The sequence below is a fragment of the Artibeus jamaicensis genome, unplaced genomic scaffold (genome assembly GCF_021234435.1).
Source record: "Artibeus jamaicensis isolate MK-2021 breed Jamaican fruit bat unplaced genomic scaffold, CSHL_Jam_final scaffold_1964, whole genome shotgun sequence".
Lineage (NCBI taxonomy): Eukaryota > Metazoa > Chordata > Mammalia > Chiroptera > Phyllostomidae > Artibeus > Artibeus jamaicensis.
The window spans coordinates 28,076,294-28,093,240 of record NW_026522030.1 but is presented as its reverse complement, the minus strand read 5'-3'; the positions used below and the strand labels follow the sequence as shown (position 1 = coordinate 28,093,240).

Below are 16,947 nucleotides of genomic sequence, written 5' to 3'. Positions count from 1 at the left end.
CTCTGCAAATCAGAATAAAATCAGCATTTTTAAAGGCCCAATTATATTATCAATGAAAGGCCCTGAACTTCACTCTCTCTTTCCAAACACATATTTGAGAACAGATCTAATGTACAAGATGATAATTTAACATTATGAAACCTATGATGAATTAAAAATCAAAGAGTACAGAGTTACAAAAGCAGAATTCAACTCTGAAACACACTTGCTTAATCAAAGTCTTTGAATATAAGGAAGATCTGAAGGCTGAACTAATCAATTTCTCCACTGTGCCCCAGCCGGTCAGCCATGCTCTTTAATTTAATGAAACAAGGGTTTGAGATGAAATAGCACATATACATCAAGTAAGAATTGTATTGTTGTACTTTGAAATGTGTCCAACTGTGCAACTTCATCTGATGATAATTTTTTAAGAGGCAATCGATTTCTAAAAGACTTATTGTACCAGCATCTTGATGAAAAAGTGAATGTCAGCATATCTCCAGAATACTTACACCCTGCCATTAATGCTTTCTTTGGCAGACAATGACTACTCAATCGAGGGTCCTTTGGGCTGAGCAATCATTTAGCTTTTCTTCTCTTATGAGGTCCTTAGTGCCTTGTTCCAGCTCAATACTCTTTTTATACACCATTATAGTAGCCATAAGTGTGAATTTTATGGGAACTTGCAAACTCATAGTCATAGCTAGAGCTTTCCAGTCACTAATCTTTTCATGCTTTTAAAACCACTATGACTGAAGCAACTCCCAACATATGCTGTGGCCATAAAAGAAGGCTTTTTTCTTTACCTCCAAACCTGCACCAACTGAGAAATTTTTCAAGAACATGTATGCTATTAGCCACTAATCCTGAGTATCACTTTATGCAGCCTCAAAGCATAAAGAAAATTCCACAGTTAGTCATACACCTTGTTTAACCTGATTTGAGGATGGGAGTTTCTCACAGGTCCACACTTCTTTCCAAACCTAAACAAAGACATTAGCTCTTCTCAACTTCAACAACTCTACACAATGCCCATATCTTTCAAGGAGAGTATATCTGTCCAGGTGGAAAGGAAAGTCAAGAGCTTCAATTCCTAACTGCCTGTACACAAGCTAGTTTACAATTCCAAAGCAACTCTCACCCATTCATTTAAACATTTTGTAACTGTCGAGAAGCTACCCTTGCTGCAGAATACTACTACCAGTTTGTAGGAAGGGAAACAAGGCAGAAAAATGGCACACAAACCCCCCATGGAGAACAAGCCAGTATGAAAAAATCATGACTCATTTGTCATTTCAGGTTGAGATTTAACCAAAGCTTACCTGTTTATGCATTTCTATGTTTAATCCATATGACATTTCATAATACTGTAAAAAAAAATCAAGCATTTCATTAACTCTTTTATAATGCCAAGAACACATAATTGCTCATATTACACGAAAAAGATACCTACCATCACATAGTGCCTCTGCATTTCTGTCTTTTCACTCGCCAGTTTCTCACATTCCAATTTAAGGCTACGAAAACAAAACAGGCACCTTAATGTAAACATTATGTCACTTGTTTTAACATCTGCCTCACATATTTGCACTTCAAGTAAAAACACAGACCAATTTGGAAAAGCCATAAACTATCTAGATAAACACCCAAAAACTTTGTCCTTGCATTTAACAGAAAAAAAGGAATTGAGTATTTATACAGGGTGTCCATTCAGCTACTACCCTTTTTCTTCTTGGTGCATACCTGGTCAGATGACAAGAAGGAAAAACCTGTCAAAACTGGTCTACCCAGAAGACTGATTCCTCCTGGTGGTCATCTGTGCACTCCCACTTCCCTGCATCAAAGTTTGCTTCTCTGGACTCCACCAAAACCTGACCTTTGCACAATCTTCAGTCTCAGGCATAGGCTGTACTATCTCTGCCAACTCAAACAGTCCCTAGGTTTGAAAACAACTGTAAAGCTACTTCTACAATTGTTGATCCCTTTAAAAACCTCTGTTTTTTAAATCCATGCCAAAATATGTCAAGCAGGTACTGCAATAAAGTGGGCTGAAGTCCCCTCCTGCTTGGTTAAACACACTGTAGGCAGGAATGCTTCAAGCTTGAGATTGTTATCTTCAAGTAGATATTATTATTGTCAAGTAGACAAAAGGTCAATAATCAGAAAGCCTCTGACAAAATAAGAAAATTCACACTGAAGCATCTGTATGCTTTTTCTCAAGCATGACAAAAATAAAAACTGTCATTATACAGTTATTTCTTAGCTCTAAAGAGTTAAGACTTCAGAGAAACAAGAGAAGAAACTAACATTTCTGGAAATCTATGATGAATGGGTTGCTTTACAAACAGTTTTCACTTATGAACTTTATGAAGTTGGCCTCGTTAGATAAAAAACTAAAGCTGAGATGGGTATAAATGTGACTCCAATCCCTCTCCTATCCAAACCAACCCAGAAGGACACCAAAGCAAGGGAGCTTTCCCTTACACACATCCACCTCCCCCCACCTTCACTACCAATGCTGGGCACAGCTAAAAAGCATCTAGCTTTCAATAATGGACTTTGCCTCAGACCACCCAATTCTCTAGCATGGCAAACAGTGATTTCAACACTGGCTTTGCTTCCCCGAACTCGCACTCCAGGGCTGGGTCACCAACTGAACCAAGGTTTTAGCTCAGACTGTTGCAAAATAAATAAATGAAGTGCAAATATTGATGGTTCTCATGCAACTCCAAAATAGACTCCCCGGAACAGCAGCAAACGGGTAAAAGGGAAACAATGGGAGGAGAAGACAAGAAGGGGCTGCCCTGGAAGAGCCAGGAAAGGGGGTAACATGAATGACAGGTCTTTACTGTGACTCCACACGCCACCGCCTGGACGCCTGTACTAAGTACAGACGTCGCTGCCACTTGCACCGGGCTACCCGGGTGACCATTCGCCTGGCGTGGCTGGACACGCACCTGTGATACTGAGCCTGCAGAAACTGGAATTCCTCTTTAATGCGGTCCAGGGACTCCGGAATAGTGAACTTGAAGGGCTGGCCTGCAGCCTGGTGCGGCGTCTGAGGGCGATCGGCAAGGGGGACCGAGGGTCGGGGATGCGGGTGGATGGATAAAGCAGTAAATCAGAGGACACAGAAATGGGTTGGACACAAACGAAAAATAAAGTTAGAAACGGCAAAAAACGGAGTCCTGAACTCGAGTTTGAGCTTTCCCTTGGGGAGGGAGAAACTGGACCCTCCTCCAACCCCCGGCTACTAGAGAGGCTCTGAGCCTCCTCCAGCCTCCAGGAAAAGGGGCTCCACGGGAGCCGCAAAGAACCCGGCCAGATTGACGATAACACCGCCCCCTCCCCCACGAGGGGCAATAATGACCCAGGAGACCAGGAAAGAAAAACAACTCCCAAACGCTCGCCGTTCCCAGAGTCGTCGGGGCCACCTCCAAGCGCGCCCGATCGGGGCCTCATTGACATGCAAATAGGCGAGACAAGAAACAAAAGGGGGGGCGTCCTACCCGCCCCGGGTAAGGGGGAGGTTGTGGCTGCGGGAGCGAAACTCCAGCCTCTGAGGGCGCCCCCGCCCTACTCCTACTCGAATCTAGACGTCAAGTAGGAGGGGGCCCAGAGAAAAAGGGGGAAATTAGGAGTCTAAACCCACAACCCACTCCAAAAGGCATGGGCCTCGGACCTCCCAGCCTTGCACTCCCAGAGAGGAGGGGGGTCCGCCAAAATGTAGCAGCCACCCACTCCCTACGGCGAGGAAGAGAGTCTCCTCTCCTACCACAACCCTGCCCCCTCAGCCAGCCGCGCCTCACCGGGTGCCGGCTCTGCGGGAACATCGCTCTGGCGGCGGCCGCGGCTCTGTTCCCGGGTAACTCAATTCTCCGCTCAATTTCCAACTTTAATCCCGCCGAGTAAAATTAAGCTGGGAAGCCAGGCAAAAACGGGACGCGCTGGGGGCCCGCTGGCCACGCACGCAGACGCGCTCAGAGGAACAGACTGGACACTCGGCGCCCGGCTGCTCCTGCCGGTGCGGGATCCTCTGTTCAGGGCCACATCGCGAGGCACCCCAGGCCCGGCTGCACCAAAAACCTCCGCGGCGACGCGCCGTTCTCCAACTCGCAGGCCTCGGCCGCTGGGGCGGGGAGGTGAGAGCGCGGTGATTTCAGCCCGCTCCCGTATGCGATTCGCGTGCGCCGCAACCGTCCCGAACAAACAAATCCAGACGGTCAGGTTTCCTTTGCTCTTCTCCTGGCCTGCCTCCTCCCCGGGTTTTCCCCGGGGCGCTAGCGGCGGGCGAGGTGCAGGTGGTACCGCAAACCTGGTGACGATCGGAGCCGACCCCCGCGGGTCCGGGCCGCGCCTTCGGCCGGACGGTCGCAGGGCCCCGAGAGACTTATTCAGAGAGTGATAGGGGCCGCGGTGGAGACTCCGCGCCCAGCGCTCCACAGCCTCAATCCCGGCCGAGGAGCGCTGAATGACAGCGAGGAGGGGAATGTGCTGAGAAAGCGTCGGGAGGCTGCTCCGATCGGTCCGTACGACCCGCACTCGACGTTCTCCGAGATTGCACAAACCTCCCAGGCCCGACGCGGCTACTCTGCGTAGAGTGGTCCCGCGGCCACCCACTGCTCCGCGAGGCCGAGGCGCATCCGGGCGCAGTGCCCGCTGAACACTCGCTCCGCACGACCGACCGGGACGCCTCGGACCCTTCCTCCGAGCCCCTTCCTCGGTCCTCTCTCCTTCCTTCGTCTGCCTTTCTGTAAAAGGAGCTCCAGCCCGCTGCAAAGTTCTCTCACTACCCGGGGTATGACATCCACGAGATGGTGGCGAGGAGAGCAGGAGTGAGTTCCGCCGCCCCGCCTCCCTCCCGGCCGGCAAACTCCGCAAGCGAGTGAGGAGTAGTAGCGACAGTCGGCTGCCGGCGGGAGTTAAGTCGCCGCCGCCGGCCGGCGGACGTCCGGGCTGGTGGCACGGGTCCCGCCCGGCCGTGAAAGGGTGGGGGTGGTGTAGTCCGCTGCGTGTGGGACGCGGGGCACAGGGAACCCGCCGACGCTGCTCCTGCTGCTGCTGCTCCAGCAGCCGCCGCTCCTGCCCCTGCCGCCGCCGCCCGCGTCTCTCGCGCCGGTTACATTAACACGCGGTTTCACACTCCAGAGCTAACCAGCGCGGGCTCCGCCCAGCCCCGCGCGAGCCCCGCCCAGCCCCTCGCGGGCGGGGGGCGCGAGCACCCAGCCGGCCAGCTACGCGGCCGAGAAGGTTGGGAGGGGGAGCAAAAGTCCAGCGTCAGCCAATAGCGTGCGTCGTGCCCAACGTGGGGCACAGACGCGACGCCTCTCGGGAGCCTATGGCGGCGCACAACTGGACGGGCCGCCCCCGCTTCGTTTCCCCTCCTCTTCAACCCCACTGGTTTCCACCTCCACCGTCTCCCTTGTCTCCCCTCCCATCCCTCCCAAGCCTTCTCAGCCAGCCGCGTCCTCCGGGCTCGCTGAGGAACAGTTCCTGGAGGAACCGCGGGACGCCGAAGCCAGCCAATGGGAAGCGGCGAGACGCGGAGATTGGCACTGTGGATGGGAAGGTCGGTGGGAAGGAGAGCGGCGGAGTCTGGCTGTCAATCAAAGTAACGTGGGGCCTGTGAGGGAGCGCGCGGGCGCGCGCGAGAGGGACAGATCCTTAAGCGTGTAGCTGCAGAAGCTGGGGGCTCGAGTTTGCAAAAATCCTGCCACTTGTTCACTTTCCCTTTTAATTAAAATCCTGACATCTCAGTGAAAGTACCTCAGAGATTAACAGCGTAGTTTCTTGGGCGGGGTAGGGAGGGGAGGGGTGTAAGCTTTTTGTTAGTCGGAACCAAACGCATCTTTGGGGTGCTGACCCCTTGTTTGAAGCTACTCTTTTGAAAGTGAGGTCGCATTCACAAATTTCCCTGAGGTTTGTTTCTCCTTAAGCTGCCTTTTCGCGGGTGCAACGATTAAGAAGTGGACTGTGCACTTGGTGGAAAATGCATAGATGGGCAAAGCATTGACTGTCACACGTACACCAGCCGCCTAAGACTGGGCTTTTAATGCCTACGCCCACTTTGTACCCGAGCTGGTAGGATTTGGTTTTTGTCGGAGGGTTTCCAACAACTTTGCAGAAAAGTTGGTCTGCCTTCGTTTGGCGACAAGTGTACCCAAAGTGCTACCAGGGTAAGGCACGTGCATCCCAGTCGCAAATACGATGCTTTGCCCCGCGGCTCGAAATCTAGGGTCCTTGTCTTAAAAGTCCCAACTTCGCTGTGTTGGGGGTTAAGGGGCTACTGAGAGTTTTGAGGGCTTCAGCAACACGACCGCGAGTCTGTTTCCAATTCCTGGAAACAAAGGGAGACAATGGGATAAACCAGCATTGAGACCTGAATAACCAGTCCTGCTCACAATTTGGGTGGTACCCCAGGGCTGAGCCTAGTAAGGAGCTAAGTGGGTAGCGCTGGGTAAATGACGTGGCAAAAATTATTAAGAAGTGGAACTTAACTTGAAAGGGGTTTTGAGATTTTCAATAAACGGGCGTACTGTATAAATTTCCAGGGGTTTTTTTTTCTGTTTTCCTGAATATACCACATATCAGAAAACCTTCAATATTGCTGCATTTGTACTTTTGTTTAAAGAACAGTTCAGTGGAGCTATTTCCACATGATTAGTAAGTGAATAATGCTATTTTAGCCAAATGATGGTGAATTCTTCCATGAGAAAGACACATCTTTGACAAGCATTTATCTCACATTGGAATGTACTTACAAAGTTTTTAGTACTAATAACCCTGCGGTCCAATTATTCTACTTTCAAGAAACTTATGGATAGACATTTATTTAAACAGAAATACATTTTATTCCAAGATTTGCTTTTACAGAGATCTTTTTTCCTTGAAATATTAAAAGCATCATTGTAGATGATACATTTTACTGTTGGAGTTGTTTTTAAATATGCATGATATTGATTAATCTATCATTGCATCAATCCCAAATATCAATTATAAATAAAAAAATTAAAGGAGCAATTTTAGCATGTCTTTCCAAGACCATGGTATATTCTTAAATAAGTTTGGCATCGTGGCTTTGCGGTGTTCTTATTAATTTATTACGTAGGATTAGGATGGGGTCACATTAGTCATTTTGATAAAGTGGAGAACACAAAGGAAGGAAGCACTGCCCTTCTTTTCTTGGTTAAATTTGGTGATGACCAGAACATGCTTGTTTCACATACAGGACTTCTTAAAATCATATGATCCATGGGCAACTAAGTTTGTTCTTTGGCAACCTGTGTGCATTGTCATCTTCATCTAGTGATTGGGCCACATGTGCCAGGCTGTGCTCAGTGCATTCCATGATCAGCTCCAGGACACTGTAGAAAGTGGTTGGATGTCACAGATAGGCCCGTCTGTGCGGGAACAACTGGGGCCAGTGAGACTTCTCTCTGGCTTACCTAAGTCTGACTTTGATTTTATTGGCATAGTCTGGTTAATTAAGTTTAAAGAGAGAAATTAAAACTCTGTATTTTGAGACAGGAGCAAAAGTGTTGCTACTTCTAGTCCCTACTTTCCATTCCCTTCAAAATCTTTTCTGACACAGTGTCTTTAAATGTTCTCTAGTACAGCTACTAGAACCAAACATGTCTGCTCACTGTATTTCCCAGTTCACCATAGGTAAAAATTGGAAGTTCTCTTTTAACCAGTGCTTTCTGACTAGTAGAGTTTGAAACCAGACCTTCTGATTTCCTTATAATGTAGTAACTGGGGGGAAAAAAGAGAAATTATTTTAAAATGGGAAGGAAGGCCTATAGTTGTGTGCATAAAGATGGTGGGTTTTCTATGGCTTCTTTCTCAGGCATCCTCCTTGAGAGAGGGAGAAGGCTGGGCCCCCTTTCAAGGTCATACTTTCTCTGTGATTGTCATGCTGTAATAATTATACTACAAAACTCTCATCAAACTGCATTACAAATGATGGTGTTTAAACAATCAAGTAGCTTTAATCTTATGTTTTAAATAAATAATATATGTGCAGATTGCCTACAGCCTGTTTGAGTCCTCATGAAATCTATAATTTTGATCTGCTATTTAAAGTCTGTTAAACACAGTCTTCTTTACCTTTAACATATTCATATGTTGATGATGTTTTTTACATGAAATAATGCTAAGTATTCTGCTTTCATAGGAAAAACTTGTCTCCGAAAAAGCTTCCTTTTTTATCCTCTGCAAAAAATATATATATATAGTTTATTTTATCACTAATGCATATATGGGTATATTTACATTTATTTGTTGCTGATTATCAAATGTTAACTCACCGATAGCATAAGTAATTATAAAAACTAGATGCTGTGTATAGTAGCAATAAGAAAAACTATGGCTGCTAGTCATAGAAATTATGCATCTTTTAAATCTATTTTTAAAATTTGAAATAAATAATTGTGTCAATTTTTAAAACATCAGTTTTACCATTTTTCTCTTTTAACTGTGAGTTATCGTGTATACATTTTATTTGACTTTTTTTTTTAACTGGGAATTTCTTAAACCTAAGAATGTAGGGTCCAGAAAAAAGTTTTCCTACAATTGCTTTATAACCTTTCTTCCCACCCCTTTACCAAAGAAAAGAACAGGATGGGCAGGGGGGTGAAGGGGAGAAAGCACAGATGAAAAAAATCAGTAGCAGATCCATGCAGCAGTAAAACCTCAAATAAAATCACATCCAAAGAATCTCTTGTGGTTTCACACAATATGGTAAAATTAGAGATTGCAGGAAACCAACTAAATTAAACTGGGAACATTTGAAGAGAAATGAGCAGACTTTATGAAAATGACACATTGACTGACCAGTATGCTTTTTTATCAACAATTTTTTCGTTAAGACGCAGATCAAAGGAACCTGCATATGTTTTCATTTTGTTCTAACTAGAAAATTACATCCAGATGTTTAATAGGCATTCAGTTGGTTTTTCTGCATTGATTAGATATGTTGGTTCTGTTTGCTTACAAGTGTAGCCGGATCATTAGCTAATGCAAAGAAATGTTTGCTGTGAGTTGCTAATTAGGGCTTTTGGAAACCCTCCATGCTCAAGAACAATTTGTACAGTGGCCAGAAGAACTTGTGGGACTCCGGGAAGTTGTTTTCTCTTTTCTGTCAGGGTGGGGAGAAGCAGACGATCTTGTTCCCTAATCTCCCCTTTGCCTACGGGGATTGTGTTGCTATCCATGAAGATTGGAGTACAAATAAATTAGGAAGGGACCACACAGGCACTCCCAAACACAGAGATAAATGCACTCTTTCTGAAACAGCCACCATGCTGTCTTTGGGGATGGAGGGAGCGAACATCTGAAACACCGAACATTATTAACATGTGGAAGGTGCTTGGTGCTAATGTTATCAAATACACAGCATTTTTAAGTATACTTTAGAGACAGATGGGAAAGCCCTTTATGATAAATGAGTGTACTTGAATTCATTACTGTAGTACTTATAATTAAAAATGTCTCCTTTGCAATTTCAGTACTTTAACGGGGTCCAAGAGACTAAGCTTGAGAAGGAAAGGGCTGGGGCTAGTGAAAGGAATGAGGGAGTGGAATTTCGCAGTGGAGGATGAGCCTGGGAGGAAATGCAGTGTTTACTTTCACAGCCCATCCATTTGTTTACCTTGTTAAAGCCCCAAAACTTGTAGGAGATTAACCATTCACACAGCATTCAAATAAACTGTTTGAGAATTTGAGGCACCAGGCAGATAAACATCTTGGCTGGCCAATCACGTTTTTTAAATACACTTGGCCTGCAGAAGAACACCACCTCTACTGGGTCAAACTTCTGTTTATTTAAGCCTGTATTTCTAGAGAGGTATCAGGCCAAAATAGCCAGTGTTTATAAGCTATCATAGAAGCGCAGATACAAATGCCATCGTATCATGTTCTTCTGCGTTTAGGTGCCCTTTCTAAGCCTGTTTACAGCTGTTGCATATGTATGATACACTCCTCTGTTGTTAAATGTAGATTAATTAATTTGGGGTTTTCGCACCAGTAGAATAGATTCATTAATTTTTCTTGAAATATGTCAAGCAGGGGGCCTTTCTGTCAGAATTTTCCAAGTCCATTAGAGAGATGCCCTTGAAAAGCAAGGACAGTTATTTGGGGCTGAGAATCAGATACTGCCTGGAGCTCAGGCCATAATAATGGGTCTCAGTGAATTTAGCTGTCCACTGTCCAGGCGCCCGTCCCCCTTAACTCATTCTAAGTCTAATAAAAGTTATGATAATATACTTCTTTATTCTTTCAGTTTAGCATTTACCTCAAAAGAGGCTAAAAGGTATTGGTAGACAAAGGACAAAAGTAGTTAAAGGAAGCACCTTTATTGCTCCTGCCTACACATTCGCATAACAAGAGCAGACGTTAGCCCCTTACTGCTCTATGCCTTGACCCACCTTACTGGCCCTGCACTTGCTAGGAAATCAACATTAAACTGAGACATCTTTCCTTTTATGTTAAAAACTTTTGATTTGGCAGTCCCATTTAAATAGCTTTCTTCCTGAAGCAGCAATTTCTTTGAAGGGTTAAAGTTTGAGTTCAGCTAATCTGTGATCTCTTTGTGTTCTTGGTTGAAGGCAGGTGAGCTCCAGGGTTGGAAAAGGGGCTAGAGGTCAAGGAAATATTCCAGATACCACCATGGATTCTAGAATGGCAGCAAGTCTAGGCCTGGACAAACAAGTCCAGTGACATAAATACAGAATGGTAGGGCTAGAAGGCAAGTAAATATTCCAGATACCTCCATGGATTCTAGAATGGCAAGTTGAGGCCTAGACGAACAAGTCAAATGACATAAATTCTGAATGTTGGGGCATTCCACAAGACAACTGTCCTGGGCTCTTTAAAAAGTCACTGTCAGCTGGAGAGGGAGCAAAAAGTGGGAGGTCAATTCCATAAAAACAGACATAATGAAAATGCAATAAGTGAATTTTTATTGCCTCTTGGTCCCAAAAAACCCCCAGCAATTATGAAAGATATTCTTGGACAATTTTAATGCAGACTGGATCCCAGGTAATACAGAATTATTGCTCATGTTTTTGACAGGAGAATACTGTGTTTCTGTAGGAGGATGTTATTCTGAGAAGATGCGTGGTAAGACGTACCACTTCAAATGATGCCAGCAACTACAAATAAGAAGTGTGTGTACAGTAAAAGAAAGCAAGTTTAGCAAAAAAAACTACAGTCATAGAATTTAGGGATAAAGTCTGCAGCTACTCATTTTACTGTTCTTTAAACTTTTCTGTATACTTGAATTGTTTCATGATAAGAAGTTTGGGAAAATAATTTCAGTTCCATTTTCTATATCTTTTTCTTCATATAGTAAATGGAAATTCCCTTTAGAGTTAAAAGATTGATTTACAATCTTCCTAGTTTTAAAAAGTACCAAAAAAAATTGATCATTATTTTTTTTATCGTGAAAAAGCTGTCATGTTAATAACCAAAGTATTACCTACTGTTTTTGCTCTAGATCTTTAAATTATTTTATTATTTATACTGTTTTATTTTTGTTTCTTTTTTCCTGCAATTTCAAATATCCATTAGTTATCAATTAATATAAAATGGAAATCTTTAAACAAATTAGGGCATTACATTAGCAATCCTTTAATGCATCATTTTGTGGGCCATGGAGCTCAGAATCACCAGAAATCCTATCAAATGGACTGTTTATATGTTAAGAATAAGGTAATAGCAAGTAAGTGTTATTTTAATTTCTTAATTCTCATTATAAATAGTGGTTCTGCTGGCCTTGTCATCATTTGAGCCTAGAGTGAGATTTATAAGTGTGATCTGGAAATTTCCTTGATATTTTGAAATATAAGGCTGAAACAGATTATTTCCATGTACTAAGCTTTAAATGTTAATTTTGCAAAGAAATGAAAATAGCACTGAATCTTGGATGATGCTGTTATGCTCGCCTGTAATCACCAAGACACATGTTTGTGACATGCTAATAGTTTTCTAGAAAAGTCCAGAAAAGTGACGAGGCATGATCTGAGAGGTGACAGTTGGGATGTGGTATCCATGATTTTTTTCTTTAATGTTAGCTATTTGTCCTTTTTTTTTTTTTGCTTTTCTTATCACCATTCTGTTTACTGAAAGGAAAAATTGCTTGTGACAATGATGAACAGATTCTAGTTTGCATGTGAACAGCTTAAATCCACAACTTCCAATGAAAAACTTGCCCTAAAGAGACAAATATGAAAATACAGGGAAACCAGGACTTTTCAAACAGTGACTAATCAGTGGGCCCAATATTTGCAACCACCACCCACATAAGCAATGCTTATATAAAATGAAAATGTTAAAAGTGAATGTTTCACCATGACAGAAAAAGCCCCGCGGGGACAGTCACCGTTCTGGTTTCTCCTATTGGCAGCCTCCACACTTCAGCAGAACTGGCAAACTGCAATTGACACTTGAAAAAGTGTCACACAAAACATGACAAGTATTAGAGAAATGTTGATTAATGTAAACAGCCCGCCTCAAGGAATAATACCTTTCTTAAGAGAACTAGTTTTCTAATTAGCATTTCTTTTTTTTAAATATTGTATTTAATTTAGTTTTAGAGAGAGGGGAAGGGAAGTTAAAAAGGAGTGAGAGAAACACAGATAGGGTGACTCTCACACAGCCCCAACTGGGGTCCTAGTCTGCAACCCAGGCCTGCGCCCTCAGTGCCCTGACTGGGAATCAAACCGGTGACCTTTTGGTGACCTTTCAGTTCGAAGGCTGGTGCTCAGTCCACAGTGCCACACCAGCCATGGCCAAGTTAGCATTTTTACAGACAGGGATCTTCAGGTAACTCCATAGAAGTTATTTGCCTTTGCCGGAGAGAGGGTATATGATCATATCTGCATGTTTGATTTCTGAAAATTAAGAAAAAAAACAATTAAAAAAAGGTGATAGGTTGAAAAGCCAATGGGCCCTAAAAAGAAAGGAAACCCTCGCCCATTACAACATGGACAAACCTCAAGGACATTATGCTAAGTGAAATAAACAAGAAATAAAAGGGCAAATACTCGGTGATTCCATTTGTAGTGAGGCAGCTAGAGTAGCCAAATTCAGAGATAGAAGGGGAAAGAATCGTGGTTGTGGGGGGTGGGGAGAGGAGGAATGGTGGTTACTGCCCTGCAGGTGCGGAGTGTCAGTTCTGCAAGACGGAACGAGTCCTGTGGATGGGTGGTGATGGTGGTACCACAACAATGTGAACGTCCTGGACGCTGAACTGTGAACTGCACAGTTAAAAATGGTTACAATGTTGAATGTATATTATGCATGTTAACCAGATTTTTAAGTTAATTAGGGATCTTTTATTTTTTTCTGTCTTGCACCAGTTTTACTGAGGATCCTCATCCTTGTTGTTTCCTGAATTTGCCTTTTGAGTAAACAAGCAAAACATGATTCCTATTTGCTTATTGAGCACTTGTCGTGTCAGGTAGGGTTCTCAGTGCTTTACTTGTCGGTAGTACCTCCTTTGAGACTCACATCACTTCTATTAGGCAAGTACTGTTATCATCGCTGTTTTACCAACGAGAAATCTGAGGCCCAGCACTTTCCCAGAGGGGCACATACTGGCACTCCAGAGACCCCCTAGCAGCCACGAGCCAGAGCTGACTACTAAGTTACCCTTCACAGTGCCATTTCTCACTCCGCTGTCACTGGATCACATCCCTCCCTGATCTTCTGATAGGAAAACATGTGTTTTCCTATACGTGTTTTGCCCACAAGTTTGGTAGGATTTCTCTTGGTACTTTTGAGGTGAGGTTGCTGCCTATAAACAGAGCTAACAACTCTCTCAGGACTCTAGAATTGTGTCTGCCCTCAGAGAAATGCTGCCACCTTCACTTGTATACTTCCTGGCAGTACCCAATCCATATCCCAAATTGCAGTGCAGAAAGGAAAAAAAAAAAGATGGGCTCAGTAGCCCACTAAAGCAGAAGACTGAGGGAGACTGACTGCAAGTCTTAATTTCATCTAGGACAGCAAAGCAACTGTCCTTATTTACCAGGTGATAACATTACTGATGATAACATTAAAAATATAAAAAATAAAAACCGGGGGACCATATATAGTTCTGTGATTACTAATGGTTTGGGATGCCTTGGGAATAGTAGACATATACTCTGGGTCCTGATAATATGTTTGGAAACATTCAAGTTGTTGAATGTAAATGGATGGATTTGTGTCTAGCCTCCAAAGCCCTCTGAGAATCAATGGCTTTCAAATATCTTTGTGAAGCATACTAAAAAACACATTTTTAAGATCTTGGTTTAGTTCTTGCCCTCTTTTACATATACATGCACAGGTCACATCCACAGGTTGCAACACATACTTTAAAAGCACTGCTTTAAATTATATGTTGTATTAGGATTCTCCAGAGAAATAGAATAAACAGGAGATACATATAGAGAGAGATTTCTTATCATTTATTACATGAATTGGCTCACATGGTTATGGAGGCCACAGAGTCTCACAATCTGCCACTTACAAGCTGGAGAACCAGGAAAGCCAGTGGTGTGATTCAGTCCAAGTCCAAGTCGCCACTTGTATAAGTCCCAGAGTGGTGTGAAGTCAGGAAAATCAGGAGCTAGATGCCCCAGGTCAAGAAAAGAAGAGAGTTCACCCAAAAAGAGTTTCCCCTTCTCCCCTTTTTTGTTCTATTTGGGGCATGAGCCTAATGTATTGGATGACTCCCACCCACATTGGTGAGGGTGATTTTCCTCAGTGTTCTAAATCAAATGCTGATCTCCAGAAACACCCAAAAAGGTTTTACCAGCTCTCTGAGCATCCCTTAGCCCTGTCAGGTTGACACATAAAATGAACCATTACAATTATAGGGATTTTCTATTTGAGTATTAACACCTCCAGTTTATGCGAAGTCATTAACCCCAAAACCGTGTTCACAAAAAATGTCAACAGCAGTCTACTCAGTAATGTTAAGGAGAGATTGTTCTTTCCTTTACATTTAATTTTTGCAATGTTATAACGCCTGCCTTAAACAAAGTTTCAGTCTAAGTTCCAGATCAGTAGGATTCAGAACTGTTCAGAGAATTTCCTGAATAATTATTTTGTCACTTCGTCCTCTGAGGTCCGTGTTCTGCCTCCCCCCCTCCCTTCTCAAGCAACCCCGTTCCATCCCCCACATCCCATTGCATCCCTCATTCATCTTTCTCCAGGGCCCACTCAAGGGTCCTGGAATGGAATTTCTGTCTTTGTGCAAATCATTTCTCTCTGGGCCTCAGTTTCCTCACCTATAAAGTCCTGGTAATAGTACAAGCCCCTCAAGGTGGTTGCCTGAACTGAAAGAGATTAGCTGAGATTACACAATATAGCACTTAACACAATGGTTGGCCCTGACAACCTTGTTTTCTTTATGTGTTTTGCTTGGGGCTGGAGGAAAGCTTTGCCTCAGGTTTCCAGGAGCTGGGAAAGTGCCATCACAGCTACTGTGCATCCTGGAAAATCAGAGTAGACTGCAGTGGGATTCCAAAAGTGTGTTCTGCCATGGCCTACCACTCAGGCCCAGAAACTACACCACGATTGTTTCTCTGTGGCAGGATAAATGGATCTCAGGGAAAGGCCAAGCCACGGACCTTGAGACCTTTAGTAAATGCCCTACCGCCCCATGTCCATTCATAGGCTGTTTGATGCTAATGAAAAAACACAAGTACACATTTGTCTTTGGAAGTAAAGATGCAATTTGGGGAGGGAAGTCTATGAAAAGAAATCATGAACAACATCAGTTATTTTTGGTGGCTAACTGCCCTGAATTGCCCATTTAGATAATATAAGGGGAAAAAAAAAAGGGTGGCTAAACAGCAAAAGGTTAATGGAATTAGGTCTCAAATATGCTCTTCTTGAATGTCATGCCATCTCACCCATTCAATATGAAGTTGTACATTGGAAAGACCTTGAGAAACACATATAGAAATTAGGAAGTCAATTAGATATTAACTGAACTCTTGAGGAATGTGATCTGGTCTAGGATTATTTTTGAACTGGAACTTCCACTCTCCTCTCAGAGACTTTTCTTTCACATCATCTATTTTATTAGCGATGGCTAAGGTCTCAAATCTGTGACCACGGTTTAGTGAGAATTGATGAGGCCTAGCTAAATAAGAATCCTAATGGCTGTGGGTTGCTAATATGTGGTAGAAGTCAAACTCAATTATCTTTAAATTCAACAATTCTCTGTCTACTGAGAGACTCTTTAGGACCTCTTCCATGTGTCTTTCTTCATTTGAAATCTTTATGCGGGAATGAGAAAAAAAGATATTTGTCTCTCTAGAGCTGGCTTTTTCTAGTAAGGAGAAATGAGACTATCAGGTAAACAGTCTTGGCTACTCAGATCAGGCTTAAAACAAAAACTCGTGATTATAAATTCATGATAAGTATGCTCAGCTTCTGTATACATAGATCAGTTCTACCAGCTTTTATATCAAGATTACTTCCCTCCCCCACTGCAACTATTTAAGGAAAAGTTCTACATAGGAGGCTAGAACAAAGCCTATGTTTGTGCAGTGAACAGTGCAGTGAGCTCCCAGGGTTGGAGGAGGAGAGAAGAGGACAGCATGGCACTTTTTGTTCTTAAATTTCACTCAGTGAGAATTTCTTCCATGTCTGATGGGAAGGCATCTCTAGAATTTGCCGTCTGTCAGCTGTTATGGAATGTCTTCAAACAAATCTTCAGAAACACACCTCACTTTTTCATTCACTGTGTTCGTGTAGTAATACATTAGCAGACATTACACAGGTGGTGGCCCTTTGAAGGCAACCGCAGGGCTGGTGTGGCCCCCAGTGAAAATGAGTTTGACACCCTTGCATTAGAGCCAGTGTGGACTGGAAAGTTCTCCATTGTGCTGGGCTAGAACTAGGAGATTCTTTTTTTTAGGAATGAAGTATTCTTCTTACCGTCATATTTGGAGGTTGAGTATGGAAGCC

The 16,947-nt window shown here is 43.5% G+C and overlaps 1 protein-coding gene across 3 annotated transcripts in view; it reads right to left on the bottom strand.

Annotated features, from left to right (window-relative positions):
- The window catches only part of TLE1 (TLE family member 1, transcriptional corepressor), an 81,478-nt gene extending 77,600 nt beyond the window's left edge, over window positions 1–3,878 (bottom strand). For 2 of the 3 annotated variants that reach the window (XM_037130698.2, XM_037130699.2), the window contains exons 1-4: window positions 3,792–3,878; window positions 2,940–3,040; window positions 1,436–1,499; window positions 1,305–1,349 (exon numbers count right to left, since the gene is read on the bottom strand). In XM_037130698.2, the coding sequence (XP_036986593.1) occupies window positions 1,305–1,349; window positions 1,436–1,499; window positions 2,940–3,040; window positions 3,792–3,815 (234 nt within the window). In that variant the 5' untranslated portion in view covers window positions 3,816–3,878. Of the gene's footprint in view, window positions 1–1,304; window positions 1,350–1,435; window positions 1,500–1,725; window positions 2,475–2,939; window positions 3,041–3,791 lie in introns of those variants that run through there. The other variant, XM_037130697.2, reaches the window with a different exon arrangement.
- Between the last annotated feature and the right edge of the window lie 13,069 nt (window positions 3,879–16,947).